This window comes from Olea europaea, chromosome 15 (assembly GCF_002742605.1).
Source record: "Olea europaea var. sylvestris chromosome 15, O_europaea_v1, whole genome shotgun sequence".
NCBI classification, from domain to species: Eukaryota; Viridiplantae; Streptophyta; class Magnoliopsida; order Lamiales; family Oleaceae; genus Olea; species Olea europaea.
The window spans coordinates 22,760,423-22,773,290 of NC_036251.1; the positions used below are offsets into that span (position 1 = coordinate 22,760,423).

General features: G+C 33.3%; 1 protein-coding gene across 1 annotated transcript in view; it reads right to left on the bottom strand.

Moving 5' to 3' along the window:
- Positions 1-6,898, bottom strand: part of LOC111410513 (glutamate--tRNA ligase, chloroplastic/mitochondrial) — an 8,684-nt gene extending 1,786 nt beyond the window's left edge. The window contains exons 1-10 of the mRNA XM_023040881.1: positions 6,439-6,898; positions 6,212-6,333; positions 5,762-5,944; positions 2,790-2,908; positions 2,611-2,659; positions 2,371-2,472; positions 2,055-2,157; positions 1,881-1,944; positions 1,539-1,653; positions 1,101-1,201 (exon numbers count right to left, since the gene is read on the bottom strand). Coding sequence (XP_022896649.1) covers positions 1,101-1,201; positions 1,539-1,653; positions 1,881-1,944; positions 2,055-2,157; positions 2,371-2,472; positions 2,611-2,659; positions 2,790-2,908; positions 5,762-5,944; positions 6,212-6,333; positions 6,439-6,799 — 1,319 coding nt within the window. The 5' untranslated portion in view covers positions 6,800-6,898. The remainder of the gene's footprint in view (positions 1-1,100; positions 1,202-1,538; positions 1,654-1,880; positions 1,945-2,054; positions 2,158-2,370; positions 2,473-2,610; positions 2,660-2,789; positions 2,909-5,761; positions 5,945-6,211; positions 6,334-6,438) is intronic.
- Positions 6,899-12,868: the final 5,970 nt, after the last annotated feature.

The window sequence follows — 12,868 nt, forward strand, 5'->3', positions numbered from 1 at the left end:
GGCAATGAAGTAGGGGAAGGGGGGATGGGTCTGAAAAACCCAACGAAAAGGATTGATCAATAAAAGGAAGGCGTTTTACATAAATCTAGAATAAAAAAATAGAGGCTCATTTTCACTCTCTCCAACTTGATTCTTCATAAGAATTTCATCTTTCGTATTCCACGTCGTGGCAATTCCAAGTCATCATGCAGCTGATGGGCAGTTGAATTTCAAGCTATAATCTCCAGTTTGCTTATTGTTGATCCTGACAGAGAATAACCATCATGAAATCTGTTCATTCCCATAACTTCTCCTTGAACTAAAACAATGGGTTTTCCGTGGATGTAAATGCATTCCTCCCGTAAGGGTTCAAGATACTAAAACTACCCTCTCATGCCCACAAACGTTTATGCTTACATAACATTTTCTGACAAATTGTAAAACCATTTGAAAACTATCATGCATTAAATTTGCTATTGAACGGAAAATGTGTCCATCAGAAGTGTCCGTGTTTGTGAGAGAGAGATAAGAGTCTGAGTCCCTTCTCAATAAATAGAAAATGCATTAAAGCAGAGAGAACTTAATCATTTGAACCCAGCAATTGCTTGCTTGTTACAGTTTACACTTTTCAATCCAATTTTGAATTCCTTTCCTCTGTTTTATTCTTGTTGAAGTATCTAAGCATTTTATGCATAGTTGCAATATTTGTGTTTCATTACTCGCAACAGTTAAGGTAGTTTCAGTTTATCACACAGGTAGCCTTGAGAGAAATGCTAGTTCTGATAAATGACTTCTCTATTTAAAACAGACTGCCCTTCAAAATTGTTTGAGTGTAAAATTGAGCATGCATGACAAGAAAATGGATTAGAAAGTTTAAGGGAGGATATGCTTAAAGCTGATTTTCAGGCCAAATATATAGATGGCATTCTTTAAGCATCTTTCATATGCACATGCATATTATGTATAAGAATATAATAGCTGGAATCTTATAAAGACTAATGTGGACCGTGAAATTTTATGCACCAGAACAATCTTAAATGAAATTGGACAAGAGAAGAAAGAATTGCATGTTTTACTTGATGATAATGTCAAATATTTGCAACTTTTAGATCCAAAATTACCTAGCCAATGTTGCATATAAAGGATAAGATAGCAAGTTCGAAAGAGCTGTGTCCGCATCTGTTATCAACTCAATTCCATCCTTCAGCAGCTGAATCGTCTCCTGTACATATGTATTCAGAATACAACAAAAACTATCAGTAACTTGTAAGGCTCACCAACCAATGCATACAACAGAATTAAATGCTCAGCCAAGGACTTTGAATAATCAATGTGATTTGATAAGCCTCTTTTGTCAAATGACCAGCATCTCAAGAAGGGGATAGAATACCATTATACAAGCTCAAATCAATCTACAACTTGCTGGAAAACTTCTAGCATGTCCAGTATCTCATTTCAATATGTGAATAATAAACTAAAGGAACATCCAGCTACAATAATGTTCATGAAAATACCACTCACAAGATAGAGCAAAAGAAGATGGAAGAGAAATCTCTTACTTCTATAAAGCTCCCCTCTGATTCTGTAAGGATGCCAGTGCTCTTCCATCGCTCACCAATAAGCTTGGTCAGGTCTCCCGAAGGAAGAGATCTCAGATGTTGACCATTCATCCACCTTTGATGTTAAGAAATAAGTTAAATGGAGGAACTTCAACAATCAATCAAAAGCAATAATGCTCTACAAGCATAATTATTAGAGTAACAAAAATGACATCACTATGAAGAAAGGTGTAAAACTAACAAAGAATCCCAAAAATTTGATATAAGTGGCTGCAGCTATATTGAATTGCAAGTGGAATAAAGAATTTTTAATTATGTAATGTCTAAAAATGCCATACTTACCTTAACTTTGTAGAATCAAAAATAGCTCCACTTTTGTTAACACGCTCAATTGTGAACGTTTCAACTGAAAACCATGATAGATTTTGAAGTCATTACATTATTAAAACGTAATGACATCTATCAGCTTAAGCTGCAAGATGCATTACATTTATAACACAGATTTTTGAAACTAACCGAGTTGGTCAAGTGTAAAAAACTCATTCTCAGTACCATCACCCCATCCCAATAATGCAAGATAGTTCACCATAGCCTCAGGCAAAAATCCCATCTCCCTGAACTATCAAATGGAAATATTACAAATGATATTAGTCCTGGATAAGGTGAAAAATTAATCCATGGGATATTGAAATAAAGTGATAATCCAGAAACATAGATATATATATTTCCCACTCTTATTTTTTATGAATCAGAGTTGTATTTTTTCTACTTAGATAAGTTGAAACCAAGAACTATTTTAAAGAAAAACAGAAATAATTGTGTGATTGACTACCTGACCCACTGAAGTAGCACCATGCCTTTTTGAAAGTTTGCTCCGATCAGGTGCAAGAATCAAAGAAACATGTGCAAAGCAAGGCATTGGGAATCCGAGCGCCTGGTTTGTATTTACAAATGTATTTCAATATTAGCTTATCCACATTTACAATAGAAATTACTTGAACAACACAAATGCACAATTCAACTCAACAAAGCAGAATTCCAACTTAAATAATGAAGAGGAAAGGCACAGTACTTTATATATCAAAGCTTGCCTCAGAGTATTTGGCAAATGTTCCTCCGCTCTGAAATATAAATCTAAGTTAGAATGCAAGTTCAGGAAAGTAAAAAGCATATAAACAAGGAAAGAGAAACAGTATTTACATCAGCCAATTGTTTCTATTGGCAAAATTTGGAAGTAAGACCATGCTTTACCTTATAACATGTGATATAGCCATGGTAGCATCATCAACAGATACACAAAAATTGTAAACAGGTTGCCCATTACTTCTCATAATCACAAAGTCTCCAAGTGTGTCCAATTTCCAACTTACCTTCAATCCACTATCAGACAAAATTAGTAGCGAATAAATAAGGCATGATGTCAAACACTGTCACAAAGATCAGGCAAGCAGTTGAACAGAAAGTGCTTAATTTAATCAATTCCACTCACTAATTAGATTTAAGAAAGCATGAACATCTCTAAGAAAGTACCATATCAAAGCCATAAAAACTGAAGTTAACAATTTTTTGCACATATCCAAATTCAAAAAATTATGGTTTACGTCATTTGATGATATACTTCCGGTTGGTGAGACTAAAAAGAGGTAAATTCATAAGTTTGAAATTTGGAGTACTTTAGAATCCAAAGGTTCCGTTTAAGTAAAGCCAAAACATAAATTTATGGAATGTCACTTTAGGAATAACAATTGTTTTGGGAGTTACAACAGATCGTGTAGTCTTCAAAAAGTCATTGTTCTAGGAATTTAGGGGGCGTATTCAATTGATACTTTTAATGACTTTTTGAAATTTAAAAAGTTTAGGAATATTCAATGTAGACTTTTTAAGACTCTCTAAAAGTATTGATGCATTCAATTGAGACTTTCATAAACTTTTAAGAAATTTCTAAAAGTCACGGTGTACTCAATTGAGACTTTTATGAATTTATAAAAAAGTCTCTAAAAGTTACGGTATATTCAATTAAAACTTTTTGGAAGTCCCTATGAATCTTGGGGTATTCAAATTTTAATAACTTCTAGAAATTTTTATAAAAGTCTCTGGAGTACTAACTTTTAAGCAGAAAGTACTCATATAAAATCTCAAAATTTGTCTCTCATTAATCACGAGATTTTAGAAGACTTTCTCAAAAATATAGTTTTCAATCTTTCTTTCTTTTTTCCTTCTACAAACATTAAATTTATAATTAAAATTTATTTTTTTCTATTGATTATATTTATTTCCATTTATCATTCTCTCTCTTTTACTGTTTGTCTCTATTTTCTATGAAAAATTAAATTGGAATCTTGTAACTTTTTTAGTTATTTTTTCATTCATTTTTTTGTGAAAAATATCTATGTTTTATTAAATTATAAAGTTTATAGCTAAATATAAATATATTGATTTTTATTTATTTTAAAAGTATATTATATTAATAATATTGAATATTAAATTTATTGTTTATCATATATATGTATAATTTCGATTACTATTTATTTAATTGTGGTATTAAATTTTTATTCTTTTGATTTTTTTTATTATATGGAAAGAAGAAGGGGGAAGGAAAAGGGGAATTGTCGAAGCAACACCTCGTACGTGAGAATTTCACACATTATACCAGATCCACATGAGTTCTATTTCAACTGAAAGTCTTCAAAACACTCTTGAATTCTACAAAAGTCTATAAAAAAATTAAAATGGAAGTCCATTTAAGTCTACGAAAAACTTCCACTAATTCCATACAAATCTATAAAAGATCCACGGAATCCACAAAAAACCATCACTCAAAAAATGTCCATTAAAATCTTCAAAGGTCTCAATTGAATATACCCCCCTTAAGATCAATTATTAACATGAAATATAGTCTTCATGAACTGAAGATGATGTAATGCATAGTCTATTGTGGTTGCTAAGGATCAAATTGCTTTGGATCTTCCAGTAAATCTAGCAATATTTTCACACAAACAAAACACATAGATAGGAAATATTGATGCCCTCCATTCAACACAAAATTTATATAAACAAATCAGATTCCAATTGAAACTCTCCCACACAAAGTAAAACAAACACATCCATGATGGGGATATCCATTCCCCAATTAAGAATAGTTCATTCCTAATGCATGTACAACCAGAGAGTCACATACATGCCCCAAGCGCATAAGAATAACAAGTTTTACAAAAATGTATTCACATCTTGCAAACTGATTTCTCCACAATTTTCAGCTCCAAAATTTCGCTCGAGTTCTCTCATGACATTATGTCTACACAGTGAGTGGTGATAATGGTAAAAAAATGAAGGCATGGATGTGTATGTTAAACAAAACTAAAGATTGACGTAGACCAAAGCTACATATTTTGCTTCCTACTCTAGTGTTGACTGAATCCATCTCATTTGCAATCCACTATTCATTAAGATTTAAAAGTGATTGTTACTTCACCAAAGTTTGACACGTACTTTTGTGCCTATAAATAAAATTTATGTATAAGAAATAAAACTACTTTAATTATAAGAAATAAAACTACTTTTGCTGGTCATCTTATCTTTCATGAACATTTAAATGCACAATTACCTCCTAAACATGGATAAGATGAAATTAAATTATTTGTTTTTTTAAAATTCATATGTTTGAACTGTAATGTTCTTGTCATAGAGAACTTTAGAATACGATTCTAGCAAATTTTAAATTATTTGCCTTTTTAAAATTCATATGTTTGAACCATAAACTTCTCGTCATAGGGAACTTTAAAATAAGATGGTATCACAAATTTGCTTCTGAACCTGTACTCGGATTCATCCTTCACATTTGTCACTTGGAGCATCTCTCTCACTCGGGGTGTGTGTGTGTGGGTTGAGGGGTTGAAGGGGCGTAAGCAATTGGACAATGCCTTACTCTCTAAGAGAACCAAATGATGAGATGAAATAGGTTGCTGATTTTGGTTGGCATTAGTACTAATAGGTTTCCTCAAGCCTACCTCCGAGCCGCATGGGGTTTCTTCTAGTTTGTTAATACATAGGTTAATCAAATAACTTATAGAGAAAAACTTATATTAACAATAAATTATATGCAACACTACATCTTAGCCGAACAATTAGCCACATGAATGAAAAGGGCAAATAACTAAAAAGCTGCAGCTGTAGAATCAATTAGACATGTTGATAGTTTCCTCAAAGTTCAATAGTTAACTCACCTCACCACGGATGAGATCATCTATTTTCAGTCTGCCTTCCTTAGGAACTCGAAATCGATAAGTGTATGGTGTCCCCTTTGCCAGCTCTTCTTGCACTTCGTCATATGTAGCACTAACCCACTTGCCAGTGTATATAGGGGGCAGTTGCTTTAACTTCGCAATCTCCTTCATCTTTTCCAGCTCCTGGCATATTGATTATAGAGATAAATTATTAAATATAAGAAAATTGAGAAAGATAGAGGGAAATGGTTCCATCAACCTCTGTTGCGCCATAAAATAACTGAATTAAAGAAAACTCAACCATGAGGACTGGATGCTGACAAACATGCTAGATGCCAGGCAACAATGGTCATTAATAAAAAATGGTTTATTTCATAGAAATGAATATAAACTCTAATCAATTCAGTCAAAAATCTACATTGGAGACAGAACAAAAACACGTGCGATGACCTCATTTGAACAGAAGCAGCGATAGACATGACCAGATTGTAGAAGTTTATCAGCATAGTGTTTGTAAAGAGCATTTCTTTCAGACTGACGGTAGGGACCGTACATCCCACCAACGCCGGGGCCTGCACATTAAATCCGCGATGCTTAAAAAATAAAAATTTGACAAATAAACACTAATGGGAAAAGAAAACAAATTTTCAAAAAGTAAAAGAAAATAGTTGCACAACCTTCATCCCAATCGAAACCCAGCCAGGAAAGATCACGAAGCATTGCTTCCTCGGACTCCTTAGTTGACCTCTCCAAGTCAGTGTCTTCAATTCGAAGAACAAATTTGCCGCCTTTGGACCTGGCGAACAAGTAGTTGAAGAGCGCAGTTCGGGCACCGCCGACGTGGAGATTTCCAGTTGGAGAGGGTGCGAACCGTACTCTAACAGTATCGGTCGACGGCGACGGCGACGGCGATGGTGATGATGCTGAGACTGAAATGCCACGTAATATTCTTGACCCGAATAATAACATCGGCGGCGCTACCTCTGAAGTTGCCCGAACTCTGATTCCCCACCATGGCGTCCCCACAAGACTCCCCATTTCTTATTGCCAATATATATCAGAGTAGATAGGAGAAAAACCTCAGTTTTGAAGAAAGAGAAGCATCTTTTCTTTTCTTTTGTAAAAGTGTCTTTTGTGAGGGTAAGATGAGTTAGGCTACACTTACAAAATGGGTTGACAAAGTTAGATGACAAAATCACATCCTCACCAATCATTTTAAAAACAAATTTTTAAATCATTTGAAATCAATAGCCAGGATTTTGCCCACACACTTTGTAACTCAACTTTTGTAATCTAATTTTGTACAAGTAGCTTTATTGGGGTAAGATATGTGCTCGAGGTAGGGCTTTGGGTTGGGCAATTCAAACTCAGAGGGTGTTGACACCCAAAAATAGTAAAAAGAATTTTAGAATAGTGTTATAAAATGAGAGTAAAAGATAATAGAGAAAATTTTAAGAGAATAGAGAAAACTCAATAAATCTTTTTGTGTGTATTATTGAAAATTAAAGCTCTATATTTATAGGTAAGAATCAGGGATACAATGATAATAATTTCTAGGACTACATGAGTACAAATGTCATTCACCAATAAATTCTAATGGACTTTCCATTTACAACACTCCCCCTTAAATGACATATTACAAAATATCTGCCTCATTAAAACCTTGTTTGATAAAAATTCAATGGGAAAAAAATCAAACGAAGGACAAAGAGTACAGTTATTTTGGAATATTAAAATTAAATGCTGCCTCATTAAAAACCTTACTAGGAAAACTCAACGGAACAAAACCTAAGCGAAGGAAAAAGAGTACAGCTACTCCCCCTGATGTTGATCACTGAAAATCTTTAAGTCGACGCATTCCAACCTCATGAACTAATTTCTTGAATGTAGATGTTGACAGCGCTTTTGTGAATAGATCAGCCACATTGTCACTTGAGCGAATTTATTGAATATCAATGTCACCATTCTTCTGAAGTTCATGTGTATGAAAGAAGTTTGAAGAAATATGTTTCGTCCTGTCGCCTTTGATATAGCCTCCCTTCAGTTATGCAATACAAGCTGCATTACATTCAAACAAATTTGTTGAATTATCTTTTGTTGAAGTCAATCCACATGATGATTGGATATGATGGGTTATATTCCTCAACCATACACATTCTCAACTTGCTTCATGGATTGCAATAATGTCAAAATGATTTGAGGATGTTGCTGTCAAGGATTGCTTCAAGATCTCCATAATATAGCTGTTCCTCCACGTGTAAGCACATATCCTGTTTGTGATTTAGTTTTATGTGGATCGGAGAGATAACCTGCATCTGCATATCCCACTAAAGCAGATCCTGACTTTTGAAAATAAAACAGTCACATATCAATAGTATCTTTTAGGTAACGAAAAATATGTTTAACGTCATTCCAATGCCTTTGAGTTGGTGTAGAGCTATATCTTGCAAGGAGATTTACAGAAAAAGTTATGTCAGGTCGAGTGCAATTTGCAAGATAAGTTAATGCTCCAATTGCACTAAGGTATGGTACTTCAGGACCAAGAATCTTTTCTCCATCTTCAAGTGGACGAAATGGATCTTTTTCACATCAAGTGATAACAACCATAGGTGATGACAATGGATGTGCATTATCCATATAAAAGCGTTTTAAGACTTTTTCTGTATAAGTAGATTGATGAACAAATAATCCCTCTGGAAAATGTTCAATTTGTAATCCAAGACAAAATTTAGTTTTCCCCAAATCTTTCATCTCAAATTCATTTCTCAAATAATCTGCAGTTTTGTTGAGCTCTTCAGGAGTTTCAATTAAATTTAAATCATCAACATAAACTACCACAATTGCAAATCCAATATTTGTTTTCTTTATGAAAACACATGAGCAGATATCGTCATTTTTATAACCCTCTTTCAACAAATATTCGTTAAGACAATTATACCACATGCGTCCAGATTGTTTCAATCCATATAATAATTTTTACAATTTAATTGAGAACATATTTCTCGGACATGTATCATTTATTCCTGGCACCTTAAATCTTTCAAGGACTTTCATATATATGTTACTGTCAAATGAACCATATATATAGGCAGTTACTACATCCATAAGGCGCATATCGAGCACTTGTAACACGGTCAAACTAATTAAGAACCTAAAAGTGATGGTATCCATTACGGGAGAATATGTTTCCTCATAATCAATTCCTGATCTTTGGGAGAAACCTTGAGCCACTAGTCGGGCTTTGTATCTTGTAATTTCATTATTCTCATTTCTCTTTCGTACAAAAACAATTTGTATCCAACAAGGATTACATTTTCAGGCGTTCGAACTACTAGTTCAAACACTTTTCGTTTCTCCAAAAAATTCAATTTTGCCTGTTTGACTTCTTTCCATTTTGGCCAATCATTTCTATTTCGACAGTCATTAACAGACTGTGGTTCAGGATCCTCATTTTGCATAATATCAAAAGTCATGTTAAAGGCGAAAATATTGTCTATAACAATATTATTCTGTTCCCATAATTTATGAGATATCATATAATTTATTGAGATCTCATTATTTTCGGACACCTCTGGTTCTTCAGGAACCATACATTCAATATTTGATTGATCAATCTTTTCTAATGTGATTTCTTCTGAAATTTTTGGTTGGTTTTTCTCCTGTACTCTTCTTTTTCGAGGCACAGAGTCTTTTGAACCAACTGATTGACCACGCTTCTGACGTATTTGAGATTCATTTGCCACAATAGATTGTGCTGCAGGGACATTAATTTTTGCTGGGATATATGAATTTGTCACTTTTCTCGTGTCAACAAATATATCAGGTAATTAAATTGCAATTCTTTGCAAATGAATGATTTTTTCAACCTCTTATTCACATTGATTGCAGCGGGGATCAAAGTGAGATAGAGTTGTCTCATTCCAAGAAATTCTATCTTATTTTTAGGATATAGTTTTTCTCCTCCCAAAGTTGGGAAAGTCATTTCATCAAAATGACAATCTGCAAAATGTGTAGTAAATAAGTCACCCGTTAAAGGTTCAAGATATCTAATAATAGATGGTGAATCAAAACCCACATAAATCCCAAGTTTTCGTTAGGGACCCATTTTAGTACGTTGTGGGGGTGAAATAAGAACTTGGACAGCACAACCAAAAATCCGTAGGTGAGAAATATCAGGTTCATGACCAAATGCAAGTTGCAAAGGTGAATATTGATGATATGCAGTTGGTCTTATACGAACCAATGATGCAGCATGTAATATGGCATGACCCCAAACAGAAGTTGGGAGTTTTGTTTTCATAAGTAATGGTCTAGCAATAAGTTGTAGAGGTTTAATAAACGATTCCGCCAAACCATTTTGTGTATGAACATGTGCAACTGAATGTTCAATTTCAATCCTAATTGACATACAATAATCATCAAATACTTGTGATCTAAATTCACCAGCATTGTCAAGACGAATAGTCTTGATTGAGTAATCGGGGAATTGTGCTCGCAATTTTATGATTTAAGTAAGTAGTCTAGCAAATGCTACATTCCTAGTTGAAAGTAGGCAAACATGTGACCATCTTGTAGAAGAATCAATTAATACCATAAAGTAACGAAATGCTCCATATGGTAGGTGTATTGGCCCACATATATTTCCATGTATTCTTTTCAAGAAAGTTGGAGATTCAATATTGACCTTTGTAGTTGAAGGTCTAATGACTAACTTGCCTTGTGAACAAGCTACACATGGATAATCATTAGATAAAAGAATCTTCTGGTTCTTTAAAAGATGTTCATGTGAGTTGTTTATTATTCGACGTATCATTATGGCTCCTGGATGTCCAAGTCGATTATGCCAAAGTATAAAACTTTTTGAATCAACGAACTTCTGGTTCGTAACATTATTTCATTCGACTATTTTTATAAATGTAAAATATATGCAGATGGGAGTGCATGAAATTTTTCTTTTATCTGCTTCTTGCTAGATGCAAAAGAAGTGATGCAAAGATATTCAATATTATTTTCTTGCATCATCTCAATGTGATATTCATTGCACCGAATATCTTTAAAACTAAGCAAATTTCTTCTGAATTTGCTAGAATAAAGTGCATCGTCAATATATAATTTTGTATTATTTGGTAAAATAATACAAGCTCTTCCGGAGCCTTCAATGATATTCGACGCACCCGATATCGTGTCAACATTATTTTCAGCTAATATTAAGTCCAAAAAGTATTTTTTGTCTTGAAAAATAGTATGTGTAGTTGCACTGTCAATTAAGCAGCTGTCTTGACTATCCATCATGAATATATAAATATAACAAAATAAACAAAAAAAATTTTAAAAAAAACTTGAATTTAGATTTAAAGAAGTAAACATTACTTAATATCATGAAATAAACGGTGCATAATAGAATTTTATTTTTTTTTTTTTATGTGGAAAAGTAAAAATATATTTCAGACTGAATTTTTAAAATGAAAGAAATACTAGTAAATTAATCTATATCTTCTATCACACCACCTCCAACCAAATTGTCAATATCTCCATTTAGATTAGTAAAGAAATCGGAGACATCCAAATGAGTCACATCAATTGGACCATCATAATCAGCAAAATTAATCTCCAATTTTTCTTTTTGCTTGATTGATCTCTGGTAGAGATCTACAAGATGTTTTAAGGTACGGCACATATGTGCCCAATGCCCTTTCATTCCACATCTGAAGCAACTTTCTTCATGCTCCTTTTTAGATTTGCCACTCTCGTTTGCTTTATACCTTTTGAATTTATTGTTTTGTTGTTGATAACTTTGTTGATTATTTCTTCCATGATTTATTCCACATACACGTCCGTGTCCGTGTCCACGTCCGCGTCCAAGTCCGCGTCCACGTCCTTGTCTTGATATTGTATTTGCTTTAGACAATGTAGTACCATTTGCTTCAGGCAATGGTACAGACCCAGCTGGACGTAATCCATGATTTTTCATCAACAATTTATTATTTTGTTCAGCAACTAGTAGACAAGATATAAGTTTTGAGTACTTTTTGAAGCCACGCTCACGATATTGCTACTGCAGGAGCACGTTCGAGGCATGAAAGGTGAAAAAAGTTATTTCCAGCATATCTTCATCGGTGATTTTTTCTCCACACAAAGTCAACTTTGAACATATTCTGAACATTTAGAATTGTATTCACTAACCGTTTTAAAGTCTTGCAAACGAATGTGCATCCACTCATAACGGGCTTTGGGGAGGACTATAGTCCTCTGATGATTAAATCTTTCAGTTAACTTTTTCCAAAAAACTTGTGGATCTTTCTCAGTGAGATATTCAATTTCTAATCCATCGTGAAGATGGTGACGGAGGAAAATGAGTGTTTTTGCACGATCTTGTAGGGATTCATTGTTTCCTTTTTTTATTGTCTCTCCCAGACCCTTTGAGACAAGATGGATATCAGCATCCAATATCCATGACAGATAATTTTTACCAGATATGTCAAGTACAGCAAACTCAAGTTTCGTAATGTTTGTCATTTGTTTAACTACACAATCAAAAAATACAATTAGTTTCGAAAAATATGATTAATCATCACATGTTAATCAAATAGTCAATATCAACATGACTTTAAGTTATGTATTTTCCTCTAAGGATAAACACTAATTTGAAATAATATGTTCTTCGAAACATATGCTACTTCTGGAGCACATTATATTTTGCTATTATTTCTTCAAGTGCAATATGTCAATGGAATATTGAGAGTTATAATTTATGCTCTCCAGGAGCAAATAATATTCTTATAATGTTGTGCTACTTCTAGAGCAACAACGAATAGATCTTTGATTACTATTCTTCTGGAATATTAATTATAATGTTGTGCTACTTCAAGAGCAACAACAATTAAAAATAAATTTAATGTAATGTTTCATAACTAAACATAAAAAAAATGATAATACATCCAATTGCTCACCATTAATTAATATACAAACACATGTAAAATATTATTTTGAATTTATAGCGTGAGTCGAGTGAAACACAAAAAAAATTGGTGACATGTAGAAACATATTCACATATTATGGCACGAAATTCTAATTATGTGCAATTAAAAGAATTGAATTAGTATTAA